Source organism: Bombus impatiens, unplaced genomic scaffold (assembly GCF_000188095.3).
Source record: "Bombus impatiens unplaced genomic scaffold, BIMP_2.2 scf_0463, whole genome shotgun sequence".
NCBI lineage: Eukaryota > Metazoa > Arthropoda > Insecta > Hymenoptera > Apidae > Bombus > Bombus impatiens.
Genome location: NT_176882.1, coordinates 655,021 through 673,816, shown reverse-complemented (window position 1 = coordinate 673,816; position 18,796 = coordinate 655,021). Strand labels below are relative to the sequence as shown.

The window sequence follows — 18,796 nt, the reverse complement described above, 5'->3', positions numbered from 1 at the left end:
TCCTTCACTTTCCGAACGTAGGATGTCCCCGACGAATCCGATGATCTCGTGTCCTTAGACACACCCCGTCATAGTTTTCCTCTGGGGTATCACCGGGACGGAAAGTCATTCTCGCTTGCGGTCTCATCGACAAAAAGATTAACGCCTTACGGTCAGCGAATATTAACACAGAATCCGACTTAGATTTTTGCGAGTGCGTATGACTACCGTCCCGTTGTCCGCGGATTCGTTATTGAACCTAGGATCGTTGTCATTAGTTTCTCGAGTATCTAATTACCACGGTTACTTGTCCGGTTCTATGGTAATCGTACTTGCACTAGCCAATGTCTTCTCTATTGCATAACGACGACGTGTAATCCAAACGAAGATTCGCTTCACGCCCCTAACCCTAATTCTAATGTAAACCCGACATATATATATATATATATATATAACAAATATTGATGATATATTTATTTCAAAACTTACGTTTGTGGTTGCGTTGGATCATCTCCTAACGTCACAGTATCACCAGGAATGTCGTTGAAACATTTCTGACAGAAGGTGTATCTGTCGGAAACAAGACCATATGCCTTTAGACTACTGTTCCAACCAATAGTGTTTAGATCCAAATTTCAATTCGTCAATGTCATGCGTGCATCATACGAAGATCAATTTTTTCACGCCCCAATCGATGTATCCAAATGTCGAGTATCCAATTTTGATAAATATTTGTTTGTATTTGCAATTATACACATGCAAGTAGTGTTTTGCCAATTGTAATATGTTTGGATCCATTTCATTATATTTTTAAATTGTAGGAAGTCATCATTTCATTTAATGAACATATTTTTTTCATTATTTTTCATTTATCACAAATACAATTTGTTTTACATTTATTTATGTTTTCATTTTAAATGTCAGGTATCCAATTTCAATCGTCCAATTTCCAAGTATCAATTTTCGTGGCATGAAGTAGTAGAGTCAGAAAGAAGCAAGGGGCGCGGGCAACACAAGAAGCAAGCAGCAAACAAGGATTTGTGTGTGCGTGCGCAACCCATGGGTAGAGCGAAGGTAACATACAAAGAAGAGAAGAGTGCCATAGTTAGACACCATATAATATATACATAAATTACTTAGTTGCATATACTGAAGAGTATTTAACAAATGACTTCCTTCGGTTAAAAATTCCTTTGTACATTTTATATTATTTATAAAGCAAAATATATATTTAAAAAGCATCTAATTTTAAGGATGACTATAGAAAGCTTTATATCCCTTAAGTATATGCGTAATAAAATTTCAACTTCATATGTGCGAACGTTACGAAACAATGCATTCATTGACAAATGTTTCATAATTGTAATAAAAAACGTAAAAAAAGAAACGTGTTGGTCAGGAGACTGGCCTGTATCGACTGATATAACCGAAACAGGTTAATTGGCCTGCCAAGTTAATCTGGCGTATCCGATTATAGAACATTTTTCTATAAATAAAAATGTACCATGAAAGTCGAATGCGCCTAAAGGCAACTTGAACTTTGAAAACTTAACAGGTATAGCTAATGTCAGTAATCTTTGAAGACAGCTGGGAGCAACAGAAGTCATTAACAAGATATCTAATTATCTAAGTAAAGAAATTACTAAAGGGCAAGATGGAGATAAAACCTACTAACATATTCCCTTCATGCAGAGAGAGACTATTTTTTCAATTATTAAATGAATGTTCTTGTTTTACATAGTTATTTGACTAAAACTTTTCCATATTACTGACCTATTTTGATAGGAGTAGTACTTTGCATCTCTTGGTATTGTACAAAGCTGCTTTCCATAACAACATAGTACTTGTGGATTGAATGTGTATTTTCTTCCACAGCAATATCCCAAGGCTTGCATTACAGGATCTATTTCTTGCTCAAAGACTTCAGAAAGCTAAAATCAATGAAAAAATTTGTAATTTGAAAGTCATTATTGATATCAGTACACACTGATTGGATGATTCAGAAATAAACATACCTTTGTACAATATCTGTAAACACGTGATGTTTTACGATTGTAAAGCCATGCATTATCAAACATCATCCATACGTCATCCACATATTCCCACGGATCACTGTATTGCCCTGTATCTAATTTTCTTTTGATCGTTGAAAGATCCATTGGCTTTTTAACAATATCAAAGTAATCAGGAATTCCCAATGCTTGAGGATCGACGGGTTGTCTAAATGGTATAGACTCTGGATCTTGGCGATAAAGTTTTTCTAATGTTGGCATTAATGCTTGCCGCAACTCATCTGGTTTGAATAAACACAACCGTTTCTTATCAGTTGACGTTCCGCTTGGTTGTATCGGTTCAGGAACCAATGGTTTAATATCTGGCGTTGTTGTGTCTTGACTGGATATTGGTGTTACTGGTTCTTCCTTAATACTAATAGGTTCTTCTTTTACAATACTCTCACTGGATCCTTCCTCCATTGGTTCTGTTTTGATTTCAGTTTTAATAGACACCTCATTATTGACACTTTTACCTCCATCCATTCTGTGATTCTCAGAACCATCTTCTGTTTTAATTTCCATTTTCATACTTTCTTCCTTAATAGAATCCAATTTTCCCTTATTGTTATTCATTGGTGGACTAGGAGAATTATCACGATCTAAAGCGGCTGTAATAGCCGCCATTTGCGAAGACATGGACGAAGTTCTCGGTGCATTTAATGCAGCCCTCTCCTGAGATGTCATGCCTTTTCCAAGACTTGCAAGGCCGGCAGGAGATGGTGTAGTAGCAGGATGAGGTGGTGTTTGGTTGGCGGAAGAAACTGTCTGATTTGGAGTCATTAATGAAGGAACTAGTGGCGTATTAGGTGTGGAAGTTGTAGATTGAGGTCCATTTGTCGTCGTTGCTGGGCTGGGACTAGGGCCACTAGAAGCAGGAGGTGGTATCGTTTGTGGAGTTGATGTACTGATGCCATTATCGTTAGGTGTTGAAACCGAAAGAGGCCGACTATTGTTGAATTGATTTTGCTGTTGATTGTTTTGTTGTTGCATACTGCTAAATGGTGACGGCGTTTGCGGCATTGAGGTTGTCGTAGCGTTTTGATTCGAAGTACTTGTTGGTTGTTGCGGCTGTGACTGACTTGATTGTTGTTGAGGCTGAGGTTGTGATGGCGGCTGCTGCTGTTGCTGCTGCTGATGTTGGTGCGCAATTGCTGCTTGAGCTTGCGCTAATCTAACTTTCATAATATCAGAATATTGATGTTGATTCTGTACAGGCGAACTGTTAGGTAAACCGGAAGTACCATTTGAGGTTGGGAATTGACTAGTTGTTGCAGACGTAGTAGTTGTTGTTAAACTTGATTGTGACATTTGTGGTTGTCCAAAAGGACTGAGACCAGGATTTGAAACGACGTTGGGATTAGAAGTTGATTGTCCATTTGGACTAGGACCAGGTGGGCCAACCAAAATTCCTGACTGCTGCTGCTGCTGCTGTTGTTGCTGCTGCTGTTGCATTTGTTGCTGAACTTGAACTTGAGCCTGAGCTTGAGCTTGAGCCTGAGCCTGAGCCTGAGCCTGGGCCTGTGCTTGAGCCTGAGCTTGAACATTCGTTTGGGACTGAACCTGTACTTGTTGCGTTTGTTGTTGTTGCGGAAACTGCATTCTATTGTGCGGAATACCCATTGCAGGTAAATTTCCAAGCGTCATACTTGGCGAATGACTACGCAAACTAGGAGTAACTGTTCCAACTGGTCGTGATGGTGGAACGGTACCAACACCTGGGGGAGCACATGGCCTTAAACCTGAGCCAGATGTTCCTGCAGGTTGTGGTTGTTGTTGCTGCTGAGCTTGTAACTGTTGTTGTTGTTGCTCTTTCCGCTTTTGTCGTTTTTCCTCTAATTCTTTTTGAATTTTGTATATTTTTTCGGCAAGCAAATGATAATATTCTGATCTTGAATTGGCCATTTCATACATGTCGCCTTCAACTTTCCTTGCATATGCAACAAGATTATGCATTCTTTTATCGAGCATAGCTTGTGGATCGGGAGTTGGAAATATTGCTTGAACCAATTTATGAACGAGATGATTTCTAAGATCTGGTGTTACAGTTTGATGCCAATCCTTTGATTCCTGCACCGATGTTGCTGTTACTTGACTTGGTTGAAGTCCAGCTGGAAGCTGAAGATTAGCTAACCTATTTTCACTTGGAACACTAAGTTGTCCTGAATCATTCAAACCAAACAGTTGCTGCATATTAACAGATTGTTGTATATTAGCGGCAGTCGCTGCAGCAGCAGGCGTCGGACCACTGGTAGGTGCTGCTTGATTACCAGCAACTCCGACTGTATTAGGATCAGAATTTAAAGGGAGAGAAACATTTGGAGCAACAACTTGTTGCCCGGCGCCAACTACAGATTGACCGGGTGCATTCTGAGTTGGAGGTTGAGCTAATCTAACGTTTCCAATCGCGCCGGGTGCTCCTTGCATGCTTGGTGTTGGCATTCTTCTAGTTACACATTGAGCAACCAAACCACCAGTTGTTGTAGTAGGACATGGAATACCCAACGCATCATATGCTCTTCTCATTTCTGTTTGACTCGGATTTGGTTGACTATTTGGTTGTGTCGTAGATGCTGCAGCAGCATTTGTTGTTTTATTTTTGTTTGCTTGTTTTAAAGGTAAACACACAGGACAATCGTTACGATTGCAGTGTTTCCAGTGACTAATAATTTGTCTTGAAGAGCTACAGTGTGGCACTGTACAGTTTTTCCCTGCTTGACAAGCAGTCATGTGAGTCAATACATTTTTCATAGTTTTACAGTCTGGCAACGAACATTGCCAAACTTCACCGTTTGCTTGACTTTCGCGTCGTTGACACTTATGCGCATGAAGTAGAAGAACTAGTTGTTGCTGAATAAGTTTGCGTTTTTCTGGATCAGCAGTTGATTTTGTAGCACCTAGTAACATGAATATTATATAGTTAAATTTCGTTAATGAAATAAATTTACTTAAAAATAGAAACGAATAATTACCAGCTGGAGCACCAGTACCGGGTATTTGCCCCTGAGTAGCTTGTTGTGGTCCAGGTTGACCTCCACTTGGTGCACCAGACTGAGGTTGAGCTGGACTTGGAGCAGGTGGTTGAGCTTGTTGCGCCATGCCACCTTCTTGACCACCCACAACATTTGTGGAGCCAATAGGACCTGCGGTTCCTCCAAATCTACTACCTTGCATGGCAGTCATGTTTGTTCCCACTCCTTTTGGTTGTGGTGTAACAACTCCAACAGGACTGTTAGTACATACAGTAACACCAGGCCCCTGTCCACTAGCTGGAGATCCTGATTAAGAATTGTATATTTAAATATATCTTAAAACTTACCAACTACATATACAACTGCTATAATTACCATAACCATAAGGACTTGATGCACTTATTTGCCCCATATTTGGCATATTTGTCATATTTGGGGGTGCCTGGATTCTTGGACCTCCCTGACCAGGACCTACGATACCAACTTGATGTACTTGTTGATGTGGACTTTGACCCCTTGCTGGTCCAACCATATGAGCTTGTTGCTGTTGTTGCATTGCTACAGCTCTAGTATTCATTATTCCAGGTCCATTTTGCATTTGAGCAACACCATGTGGCCCACTAGGATGATGAATTCCTCCTTGTGTATTAGGGGCCATCATAGTTACCTAAATCATAGAATGTTTAGATTGTATATTCTATATGATATACTGTTTTCATATATATATTGATCTCACTATAACTCACAGTGTTTAAAGGTTGCTTATTCAAGCTGTTGGTTACAATTAAACTTCCACCTGCCATTCCACCCATATTGTTATTTCCACTGGCACTACTGGTCATAACAAGAGCAGAATTTATTCCACCTGGCATTGACATGGTAGGATTACTTCCAGCCATGCTCATTGACGATTGAAGGCCTCCCATCGAATTTGCAATGGACATTTGATTATTTGCCAAGGAACTGGCTATACTACTTGGTAAATTTCCCAGACTCACGACCATTTGTGGATCAACTACTTTAGAGACAGAAACATTTGGTGGAGATTGCATATTTGGACTTTTATTACCCAAAGTTCCAGCAGCCATTGCTAGAGAATTTGCAACCAAATTTTTATTGCCCTGTTTCAAGAAAGATCAAAATTAAGCAGTGTTTCTTGTATATATATACATAATATTCATAACATATAATTTATATATACGAACTTGTTGTTGTATTAGATGATGTGAAAGTTGTTGTTGCTGTACATGTTGTCTAAGTTCTGAATCAAGCGCACCATTTTGCTGCCCTGGGCCTGGACCTGTTGCTGGTGGCTTAGCACTTTCAGTTGCAGAACCCCAAGATCCCGATGACAACAGATCATCAGGTAGATCATTTTCAAGATCAAACATATCTGTGTTTGTTATATAATCTGAGAATAAAAATTTGCATTAGTAACAGCATTATGGTATGTATGTTGCTGTAAAAGATACTGGTTACTACAAAAGTAATATATCTAAGTGTAGCCACTGAACCATGATATCAAGCATGTTGTACATCAAAACTGAAGATTTTCTTTAGGCTACAGAATTCATAGAAGAGTTTGATATCACAACTGAATAATTACTTCTCTAGATAACCAGTTTAGAAAATTATTGTCAGATTATGATATTAAATGTAACATATACCATAGAGACCAAAAAACCATTAGTAAATGATATAAAGATAAGATTCAGCACCGTCACCATAGCTTCTATCTAAAGATTTAATAGTAAAATCTTCGTACTACCATATAATGTAGTTGCTTGTTGTATAATATACCTGCATGTAAGTATACATGCACATATATGCATACATGAATACATTTTATGACATTTATGTACATATCACATTTTAAATTGCAGAAGCTTGTATTTGTTCAAATTATACTAGCCTACAGTGTTTGAAAAATACATTTGTCATATAAAAATATCTCTTTAACTTACTTGACTATCCATGATTGACCATACAACAACGGAGAAAAAAGGGGTCAAATGCAAATTTAAACGAAAAATAGAAAAAGAAAATAAAACAAAAAGATTCTACACAAACTACTGTAAATATAAACAAACAAATACATAAATAAATAAGACATGAGACATACACTGTGTGAGCATAACTTAAAGGAGTTTATACTACAGCAGAATAAAAATTTCTTCACAATAAAGACGTGCTAAACTACAAAAGCAGCAAAGCTACTGATGGCAAACTTTAGAGTAGACAGTCATGCGAAGAAATCATAGTCACTCTAAAGAATATTTACAACTGTTTGTAAACGGAATGTTTTTTAATGTTGTAACATTAAAAAAAAGTTTCTGAAACTCTTACAAATAATATAAATCAGTTTATTTCAATTATGATATCAATTACCTACAAAGTATAAAAATGATTATGTACAAAACATCATAGTTACCTACCTAACAACCTAGTTCAACTTTATTTCATTGAAGATATAATCGCATTTTATTTAAAAATTTATACACAATATTTAATACAGTTTCATCCTAATATAAAGTTTTAGAGCTCTGTACATGTGTGTCGCATGTCCATATTACATTACCACTCAATGCTTGAAGCTCACAGCATATCTATTTATATTTTTTTTATTATATATTAAATTAAAACATTTTTTCCTATAGTACTTAGAGTGATCCAATTTTTCTCCAGTATCATATAAAAGAAACAAATCTTTCTCAATTATAGGACAATATATTACATTTATTTGTTCTTATATTCTATCATATAAGTAAAACAATATAATCCTCATGTTCATTGTGGGTTTTACAAATAACGACAATAAATCAACTTTATTGAACCATAGTGACAATATGCCAAAACTATATACATTTCTTTTATAATATAAAAATTACGAATTATTTTAGCAATAAATTATGACATAAATTGGAAGTAATTAAATGATTTTACAACTTTATGATACTAATAAATGAGATGAATGGACAGATAAACAAATTCTGTAGTGCTGGACTTAATGTTTTTGAACTTTTTGCTGGGTTTTGTAATAATATTTACTTCTTTTCTGGATGGTATGGTTGTTCCAATGTGGCTGCAGCTGATGCTGTTGCAGATGAAGCTGCTGTTGTGGCGGGCCCTGCATTTGTTGCATGTTACCACTGCCACCTCCCCCGTAGTTTGTATAAGCATGGTGCATCATTAGAGGCGCCATACCCACTACATATATCACAGTTTTTATTTCAGACTGTGGAAAAACTGTCTATGCTTTCTGGATCACAGTTTTTAAGCAGCAGAAATAGTCTAAATTTTCCTTCAAATGCAACTAATTGGTATAGATGAATTAATATCTATAACCCAGAAAAAAGAAAGACTATGTCTGCCACTTTGTGTAACCTGACTAAATCTCGTGATTGATACATCAAGTATTTAAGTGACACAGTCATCACCAAATCGATATGGGATTATATGAAATATTATTGAGTTCAGAAACTGTTAAGGTGATCAGGTAGCACTTAAAGAAAATAAGAATCAAGAGATGGTTAGCGCATCAATCATGCTAGCATGTCTTTTTTTAATAATTATTCAAACTTCCATGCATTTGCCATGCACTACAAAAATAAAATGAGAACTAAATTTAAAGACAACTAAAAAATTTACAATATACTATTATTTTGTTTAGGTTAAATTTAAATAATAGAAAGAACGTGCAACAAGACAGAAGTTACAGATTATTTAGTACAAACAATTTTTTTTTAAACACGGAATATTTCTATAACCTCTGAGCAAAATTTATACACTGTATCCAAATTGCCCGAACTTCCAACAACCAATAATTTGAAACTTTCTAATAATTTATTTTTTATTAAAAATAACTATATATAATGATTTATTAATATCAAAATATGTAAAAACATTGTAAGATAAAAACTCAACCCAAAACATTCATTAATGCCAATACTGTCACAATTGAAAATATTTCTTAAATATCTCTGTTTCCTGACATGAGTTACCATATAAATTCATACGAATAAATACAATTTCGTAGAACAATTTAAAATAATTTATCGAATCAATAATAACACGTTAGACAATTGATAAAGTAATCAATTTCCGCAATAGCATTTCTTGAATAATTTAGGTTAGTTTACAAACAGTTAACTAATAACAAAATAGAGATTTTGATCGTTACATACGACGACAAAACAAAAAAAAATTACACAATTTTAGAATAATCCGAATAGAGGGTCCTGTCAAAGGGTAATAATGTAACACTTGTAACATGAAACGATAATAACCAGCTACAACCACAGCACTTTCCTGAAAGTTCAAAACCTATACAAAAATGTTGTGGAAAGAAAAAAAGAAAGAGAGAGAAAAAGAGTGAGAGAAAGAGAGAGAGAGACTGTCTATCAGACACATTGTTTTCGATAAAGGTAAATGATACGAAGACAATAACAAAAGGGTGCATTTCTTGAAAAACGAAGGCATCGAGACATGTAGGCAATTTTGCTCAAAGGTTGCATCCGTCAACGAATTGACAGTATGCCTCTGATAAATCGAAGAGCATATATTTCTTAATATAATAAGAAAGATATATGCGTGTGGTATCATGTAATTAGAAAAACGGCATATGTGCTACTTGCGACGTTTCATCCCCGAAAGGTTAGTCGCGATAGCGACTCTATTGCGAAGAAAGTTCACCGTGATGAAAATGAAAGAACTTACCCGCGGAATCCGAAGTCCCCTGGAAAGGATCTCCGAGCTTCGGCCGCTTATTCGGTGGCCCGTCCACCAGGTGGTCGGCCATGGTTTCTTTTCAGGGTTAATTATTTCTTGTGTTTCAGGCTGTTTACTCCTGGTAGCAAGTAAGCGGCGGCGGCAGCAAGTCAGGACGACCGCACGCACGCACGCACGCACGCACGCAGCCAGGCACGCACGCAGGCACGTATACACGGGTATACACGCACGAACGAAACGCTGCACTACGCCACTAGAAGATCGGTACTAGTGCTGATGATGCTATTACTGCTGCTGCTGATGCTATTGCTGCTTCCTCCTCTTCGGCGAAGCCGCGAAAATTCACCAAGCTCTTAGCGTATTCACAAGCATGACAATAACAATGAAAACCGCGGCGCGTGGAGCGTCCCCGAGCACGCTTTGGTACACGATCAACCATTGGGCATCGTCGGGGGTACGTCGAACCCCGCGCTCAAAGCCCACACACACAGTAAATTTTTCAATGGGCGCACAGGCCACTCGCACGACGACGGGACAGGCCGAGAAGTTAGATAGACTATCGGTATCACAATATCAAAGATCACCACTTCGACTTAAATGCACACCACTACCAAACGAGTTCTCACGTTATATTCGGTTTAGTCGGTCGCACACGACTCGTCAAACACTCGAGTGTGGCGAACTGGCTGCGCGCACGGCGCTAGCTCGCAGCAACGATATCGCTCTCGAGGCCCGCTGGCACCATCTTTCTCTCCTCTTCTCTCGCCTTGGCACACTGCGACACGGGGCGCGCGAATGATCACCGCGGACGCAGCTCGCTTTCCCCACACATTCGAGGCAATCACGGACGCCAGGAGGCGAAGACGATGAAATGAGTCGGTTCCGGGGCGGCCACCGCGCGCCACAGAAATTCGCTCGGGAAAAGCGATCGCGAGAGTTCCGCACCGCACGAGTATCGGCTAACGTAAAATGGCGGCTGCTGTTGACGAGAAGTTTTTCTACGCTTGTCAGAAAATGTCCGACTGGTTCCGTATAGTCGCCGTGACGCTAGTCCAGCCACCTGATTGGTCCCTGTGATCACGTGACATGATCGTTCCCTATTATTGGTCAAACTGCTGCGAGGCCACGAACGCTGCGATTACGTTCACGCCGCCGGTCTAACAGCCGCGAGAATTTCGTTTATTCCTCTGCCGCCATTTGATAAAGGCCGGTCTCGCATAGTGGTTGTAAGATGCTCTTTGAATTAGATTCATTATTGGCACAGAATACGTTCCTGGCCAAATTTAACGAAACAAATAACTTAATAACTAATCACGCTATTCTCCGCTCTAGTGGTGTTCACGGCTTCACGAACTTGAAAAGAAGCCCTAGCCTAATTATTCCTTGTTGCCGGAAAACATTGAGACAGTGATTCATACGATTCGAGTTTTGGAGGAGACACATTCATTCAGCCTTTCGCAATTTACTATTTTCTGTATATACGTTGCAAACGTTATTTCATTTTATTTCTACATATATAAAGTAATAATCTTTCAACATTCATTATAGTGTACTATAAGTAAAACGTTTGTAAACGTAAACCCTACGTATATGCAACGTCTTTGTTGAAATGAAATATTTTCATAATATATCTACAATATATTTAATTGTACGGCTATAAGTATGTCCACTGGACATAACCTCCAGAATTTTTGCGAGTACATATTATATAATACAAATAACGAAATCATTCGATACATAAATATACTGTGTATGTTTCTTTTTCATAGTAAACAAATCATCTCCTTTTTAGAAAATTACTAGTTGGCTTACGAAATAATGAGAATTTAGATTTGTCCGAAAATTGTACTCTTCAAATATCTTTTCATCTGATTCATTAATTGATTGATTAATATATATATATATATATATATACACATATATATACATACAAATGAATATATATATATATATATATGAATATATATATATATATCTATATATTCATATATATATATATATATATTCATTTGTACTAATAATCACTTTCTCTTTTATAATTACAAGACTAAAATATTTGCGCGGTTATGTTCATAACAAACAACCTGTGCAATATCGTATCCTGACAAAGATTTATATGCCGTATGTCGTCAACATTGAGAAAAGAAAAAATCGACTTTGTTAATGCGTTTACAAAGCTGAGAGTGTCAAAGGGATATCGTTACAAGATGGCCAGGGATTTCTCGATCGACAGGTTAAAAGGAAGAATGTATACAAGGTGGGGAGACGGGAGATTGCGTTGCGCAGAACGTCCTCTCTTCGAGAAAGAGAATCTGACTCGTGAATAGGTGCGAACGGCACGCGACTAGCTGCACGCATATATTGTGCGTGAACTTGCTTCCATCTTCCTTTTCCTGCTCTGTTCCTTTTCGCTCTTTCATTCGTGTATTTGTTGTGTGGTCACGCGCGCGCGCGCGATAGTGTCAGATACAGAGAATTGTGTAAAGAAAGAGGTGAACGCGAGAAGAGAGGGAGAATTGGAAATGGGACGGGAACTGGATGACGCCGTGGCAGCAGCCACCTAGCCACCCATCTCAGTGACAGCGACTCTTTACTCTTTGTGGAGTGTTGCTAGTCGCTTACATCGCTTTATTTCTGTCGACTATATAATATTACAGTCCCTTTGATAGTCTCTTAGTAATACGTAAATGCTTTTTTTTGATAAGAGTTTTTACGATGTCAAGTATTTATTATCGTTCCTTAGTTTAGGGTTGAAATCTGTATCGTTCTCACTAGACATAATAACTTACATATAGAACCATCTAGGCGATTTTCATCCAGCAGGCAGTACTTCTGATAATTGAAACAAATTTCTTTACTGCCATGAAAAACATGATTTACTTGTTCATTAATCATAATTTTATTTACTATAATCAGGCTTATAAAAATAGATTTTGAAACTTATTCACTTAATGTTCCAACATACTTAAATTACAAATTTTTTTTCACATCTATTTATTAAATCTAGAAAATTTGTAATTAAATCTAAATATTCAAATTTTTTAATCAAATTTTCATGATTCTGAATGAATGTTGTGTATGTTCTTCAAAATTTTTATTTTGTAACAGCTTTGAAAAATTAGGTGGTAAATTGAGAAAAATAAACGAAAGAAATTTTTAATTAATACTAATTCTCCATTTTTTCACAATCATTGGATATAGTTAGATACACAATTATACAATTGAAAACACAACAACATCATAGCATTATTAATATATCAACTTTTAATGTAGAACAGCTGCCAATACTATTATGTATATAAGTCAGTATGAGAAAATCAGTTCTCAAAGGTTGTGGATGTTGCTGATGCTGGACTTGTAACTGTTGTTGTTCTTTCCGTTTTTTTCTTTTCTACAATACTTCTTGAATTGTATGTATTTTTTTAGTAAGTAAATATATGGAATTCTCCATTCCTTACATGTAATCTTCAACTTTCCTTGCATATGGAACAAGATTGTGGATTTTTTTCTTGAACATAGATCGTGGATTGTGAGATGGTTGAACCAATACTGCTTGAACCAATTTATAAACAAAATGATTTCTAAGATCTGGTGTTGCAGTTTAACGCCAATCGTTTCATTCCTATATTAATGTTGCTTGTACTTGACCTGGTTGAATTCCAGCTGGAAGCTGAAGGTTAGCTAACCTATTTTCATTTAAAGCACTAAGTTGTTCTGAATCATTCAAATCAAATAGTTGCTGTATATTAACAGACTGTTGTATATTAATGGCAGTCGTTACAACAGCAAACATGGGACTGGTAGGTATTGCTGGATTACCAACAACTGTAACTGTATTAGGATCACAATTTAGAGAAAAAGACATATTTGAAGTAAGTTGGGATAATTTAGCATTTCCTATTGCACCAGGTGCTCCTTATATGCTTGGTGTTGGCATTCCTTCAATAATACATTGTGCAGCTACTAAACTAGCTGTTGTAGTAGGACATGGACAACACATGATATGTTCTTCTTATTTCAGATTCATGGATTTGAATTTTATTAGTTTTATTTTTGTTTGATTACTTCGGAGGTAAATATACATGAGAAACGTTATAATTGCAATGTTTCCAATGACTAATAATTTGCCTCGAAGATCTACAGTTTGACATTGTACTGCTTTTTTCTGCTTGACAAGCAGTCATATCAGTCAATAAATTTTTCATAGTTTTACAATCTGGCAATGAACATGACCAAACTTCACAGTTTGCTTGACTTGCGCATTGTTAATACTTATGTGCATAAAGTAGAAGAACTAGTTATTGCTGAATAAATTTGTGTTTTTTTGGATCTGCAATTGATTTTGTAGCACTCAGTAACATATAAATATTGCTTAGTTAAATTTTGTTAGTGAAGTAAATTTATTTAGATACAAAAACTAATAATTACCGATTGAAGTATCAATACCAGTTATTTAATCCTGAGTAGCTTGTTGTGATCCAGGTTGACCTCCACTTAGTGCACCAGACTAAGGTTGAGCTTGACTTGGAACAGGTGGTTGAGTTTGTTGTGCCATACCACCTTCTTGACCACCCATAACATTTGTAGAGCCAGTGGAGTCAATGGAACCTGTGGTTCCTCTAACTATACTATTTTGTATCACAGTCATCTGTATTACTTGATTGAGATCCAGATAGGTCAGCTAACCCATTTTCATTTGGAACATTAAGTTGTTAACTTAATCATACCATAATAGAAATCAGTTAACTAACGTGAATAAGGAATTCTGCGCATATGTGACATACTGTGAATATCTTAGACAGAGATAGAGACATTTTACTCATTCTTGTTTTGTGTCGCACGAATGCGGACTTTGTTGACCGTCCATGTTGATTTTTCACGACTATCATGACTTAATTTTCGGACGGTTTTTCCTAGCGTCTCTCAAAAAGCACTTATATGACCGTGAATTAGGCATAGGAACACGTATCTGATTGCTTATTTCTGGTAGACCCAATACAATCATTAAGATAAGCACGTGTATTGGCTGAAAGTGTCACATATACAAATAAAATAATATAACACGCATGACGGTAAGCGATAGATAGTACTACCTCTCTTGCTTCTGTCTCTTTCCATTAACCAATTTCTCATCTCTATTCTACCCAAATAAACATTTCATAAAAGCGTGGGGAGCCATACTGACTATAAACAGGAGAAGAAGTCTTCTGGAAAGAACGTGATTCGATTGGTTATTTCTGATAAACTCAATACAATCATAGAGATAAGCACGCGCGTTGACCGAAAGCATTCTATGGTCAAAAGTATCACATATACAAATAAAACAATATAGCAACTCGTGACGGTGAACGATGAGAGTATTATCTCCTTTGTCCTTGTGCCATCCAACGAGATTCCTTTCCAGCTTCGTACAGAATAGGTTATTAGGTTAAGTTATGTTAATATTGAGGTGATTATGCATCGAAATCAAACTCTCGCACTGTTGTCATCACGATCATACAAACAAGTCTCAAATAAAGTCTCTCAACACTCATATATCGAAGCCTAGGTAACATCATCCAAAAAATCTAGTAAAAAATCAACATGGAAGACAAGAAGGTTCTCGTTGTGCGTATGCATGACATGCTATGAATGTCTTAGCAGACATTAGTGGTATTTAACTGTCTCGTAAGAATACAGACTTTGTTGACCTTTCACAAGTGACACAATTCAATTTTTGAACTGTTCCCCTAGCGAGTGTCGAAACCTGTTTATAGATTATGGTTGCCATATTTAATACGGCTGGTACTCAGAGTCACCTATGTCTAATATTTTAAATAAATATTTACATATGTATATTATTAATGATTTATTAAGATTCTTTTAAACATTTCATTTACTTTTGAATTAAATATTATTCTCAGATTATTCTCCGAAGGAGTACTACATACAGAGACAATATTCACAGTACAATAGATCGAAAAAAGTCACAAGTGTCTGTTGATAATCGTTATTCGAATGTTACATAACTATTCAGAAGACAAAATTCTGTAGTTAACAGCACTATTCTATCAGATTATTTCTTTAAAAATATCATTATATCAAAATATCACAATAAGTGTTTAATCTGACCCATTAATGATTAATTTTTTAAAGTTATTTCTTTAAATTATATTTTATAATGCAAAAAAGTAACCAGCGACTATGAGATTATGATACACTATTTAACTGCGTATAGTTCATATATTTTTGTACGACGGAATAGGAATAAAGATACATATGTATCAATATATTAATGTACTAAAAAATCGATTCAAAAGGAACAATAAGGATTAATTAGTTAGTATTGCATTTCGATTATTACAAATCAAATGAGATATTTTCATGCAAGCTTTGACTCACTGATATCGTCATTATATCTACCATGATAACGGACTCAGTTTTCGTAATCTTAACGTCGATACGATATAATTTCATCCTATGTCATTTGTAATAATTATGAACTACCCACTCTAATATGAATAAATTATATATTAGAAACAGCAATTTTACGTTAAAGAACGGAGAAGTATGCTTCATTTTGAGATAGTTTAACATAAAGATTCTGACTATTTCATGTCAATCTATTAATTGTGTATTTGTGTAATAAAATAATTGTAATGGGTTAAAGAAGCAAGGTCATTTTTTAGATTTCGATGTCTGTTACACTTCATATGTCTTGTTAGATATATTTTAAGAAAGAAGTTTACAATGTAGAGCATTGTCATAATAATGAAGGATAACAATAAAAAACTAAATAAAATATATTTTCTACGAGTATTTTATGGCATTGTATTGTCGAGAGAAGAACTCAATAATCCATATAGATTAGAAAAGCAAGGTTAATTATGTTCAAATCATTCCAATATCATTCATTCTGAAAAGATTATTAACAGATTAGAACAGATAAATCTTTAAGTTCACGCTGAAATCGATCGTATATGAAAAATGATCCTAGCTTATATATTCGGCTTGATTTTTCAAGATACTTCGAGAATATCTTTTTTCTTTACGATGTAAGGAAACATGTTTTACACATAAGTATTGAAACCTTGATTTCACATGCCGTTTAACGGAACCAATGTAATCTGACCGTGGAAAAACACGATCTTTAAATAACTATAATCTTTATCTTTTATTATTTATATTAAAATATCTAATATGATAAAAAATATATACAATATAATCCATATGAATTATCAAATCTTTATAAAAAATTAATTCATTTCTTGGTGTTTATTTTTACTTCTTAAATCGAAAAAATTAGATATTTAAAATGTTATAAATAACAAAAAGAGTGTAAAGTATAAAGTAATTTTAAAAAATAAGTGCGATTTTAAAAAATAAATTAATATATGTGTAATATGATATATGTATATACATATTACGCACAAAAACGAATATTAAAAGTTTCGAGTTACATGTTTAACATTATTTGTATAATTTAATAATGCTCTCCTATAATTTAATCATACACGAATAAATTTTTGTGTATATATTCGTAATATACAGGTAACATGTGATTGAAAATGCACTCTTAATAGAAACATGTCACAGTACTAAGTTAATAAAACAAAATTGGATTTTGTAATAAAAACAACTTTTAATAATATATATAGAATTGAAATCGTTATGTGTTTCACTTTTCTACGCATTCCTCACTCACAATGAAACTATTGGGTTGGCAACTAAGTGGAAAGACGAGGAAACTAAATCATGTAAATGGGAGGTACAAAGTCAAAATTAGGAACTTGTTTGAAAGAAATTACTGCTTTTAATATAAACAAGAATTGATATGACCTGTATCGTATGTAATAGTAGAGTACTTAAGTCTGCACCTTACAAGCTAACCACTCCGTTTTTAATAATAACAGAAAGTACATTTTAATATTGATTCATAACATTCTCTATAAATAATCTTACATAAAATTCTAACTGGTCGGTATAATAATTATTGGAATAATTAACATACAAACATACATTCCATTTAACAGAAAAAGTACAACAACATGTATAGATATGAAATAACTTTTCTAATAAATTATATTGAAACTATATTAAGAATAAAATCACATATATAATATATAAGAGAATAATATATGTTGATATAAAGTAAAGTATGTTTAATTTGGTCAAGTACTTGATTAAATTTTTAATCTGAGCAAACTTGTTTTTGTACAAATTGGAATAAGTATATATAATACGCATTGCTTTTATAAATTTCACACGATACTCAGTCTCTTATTACATGATGACTGCATCAAAGATTGTGTGAATATGATCATTACAGAAAGTACAGTCAAAAATATAGTTTTTCCAATAATATTGCTTTTTAAGATACAAATCAAGGTTGCTTATAAATACGAAATATTTGCGATACGTTACAATTATAAAATCTTCATAAATATTTTTGCTTTGTAGGAATGATACAGAATTGTCTTATTTACACTGAAAACACTGCAGCATATACATATGTATAATAGAGTATCATTCGTATGTTACTTTTTAAAAAATTATACACAAATTTTTATATAAATTATAATAAAATGCTTCTCTTTTTTTACAATAAATCGTAGGTTAATGAAAACTTGATGTAGTCTTCTTCGTACATATAAACAAAACAAATTTCATTAAATTATATGTAGTTGCTTATATTAACAACGTTTTTATTATACAATCAATAAATGTTCTTTCCTATAACAGCGCAGATTGAAAATTCAAATTTATAATTTACTTCAATTAATATATATATATATATATATTTATTTATTTATTACAGAAATGGTATCAGTCCTATAATAAAATTAATTGCACAAATAATTGAGAAAATGCATATCTTTTAAAAGTACTTAATACATGTACATATTTTCATGGATGTGAGATTATTTTCTCTTAAGATCGGTGCATGAATGAAGGAGATTTATAAAAAAAAAGAGAAAAAACATAGTTGATAAATAATTCCACGATAATAAAAAATTTTGCACTATATGAACAGTATCGTAAATGCTAACAATTTTTAAGAAATCCCAATTTCCAAACAATAACAAT

The 18,796-nt window shown here is 34.7% G+C and overlaps 1 protein-coding gene, 2 long non-coding RNA genes and 1 pseudogene across 8 annotated transcripts in view; 1 reads left to right on the top strand and 3 right to left on the bottom strand.

Annotated features, from left to right (window-relative positions):
• Positions 1 to 10,702, bottom strand: part of LOC100747609 (histone acetyltransferase p300) — an 18,842-nt gene extending 8,140 nt beyond the window's left edge. Inside the window, exons 1-9 of one of the 6 annotated variants that reach the window (XM_033321539.1) lie at positions 9,719 to 10,702; positions 8,051 to 8,209; positions 6,208 to 6,413; positions 5,749 to 6,123; positions 5,378 to 5,669; positions 5,003 to 5,308; positions 1,995 to 4,927; positions 1,753 to 1,910; positions 469 to 582 (exon numbers count right to left, since the gene is read on the bottom strand). In XM_033321539.1, coding sequence (XP_033177430.1) covers positions 469 to 582; positions 1,753 to 1,910; positions 1,995 to 4,927; positions 5,003 to 5,308; positions 5,378 to 5,669; positions 5,749 to 6,123; positions 6,208 to 6,413; positions 8,051 to 8,209; positions 9,719 to 9,800 — 4,625 coding nt within the window. In that variant the 5' untranslated portion in view covers positions 9,801 to 10,702. The remainder of the gene's footprint in view (positions 1 to 468; positions 583 to 1,752; positions 1,911 to 1,994; positions 4,928 to 5,002; positions 5,309 to 5,377; positions 5,670 to 5,748; positions 6,124 to 6,207; positions 6,414 to 8,050; positions 8,210 to 9,718) is intronic. The other 5 variants (XM_012387254.3, XM_033321541.1, XM_012387257.3 and 2 more) reach the window with 5 other exon arrangements.
• A 52-nt stretch (positions 10,703 to 10,754) lies between these two features.
• On the top strand, positions 10,755 to 11,445 carry LOC117151833. The gene is made up of 2 exons (XR_004461967.1): positions 10,755 to 10,956; positions 11,063 to 11,445. It is a non-coding gene; the product is annotated as an uncharacterized LOC117151833 (long non-coding RNA).
• Positions 11,446 to 12,880: 1,435 nt separating this feature from the next.
• On the bottom strand, positions 12,881 to 14,091 carry LOC117151841 (annotated as a pseudogene).
• A 67-nt stretch (positions 14,092 to 14,158) lies between these two features.
• LOC112213069 lies at positions 14,159 to 15,778 on the bottom strand. Its single transcript, XR_004461965.1, has 2 exons — positions 14,824 to 15,778; positions 14,159 to 14,756 (listed from the first exon to the last, which is right to left on the bottom strand). It is a non-coding gene; the product is annotated as an uncharacterized LOC112213069 (long non-coding RNA).
• Between the last annotated feature and the right edge of the window lie 3,018 nt (positions 15,779 to 18,796).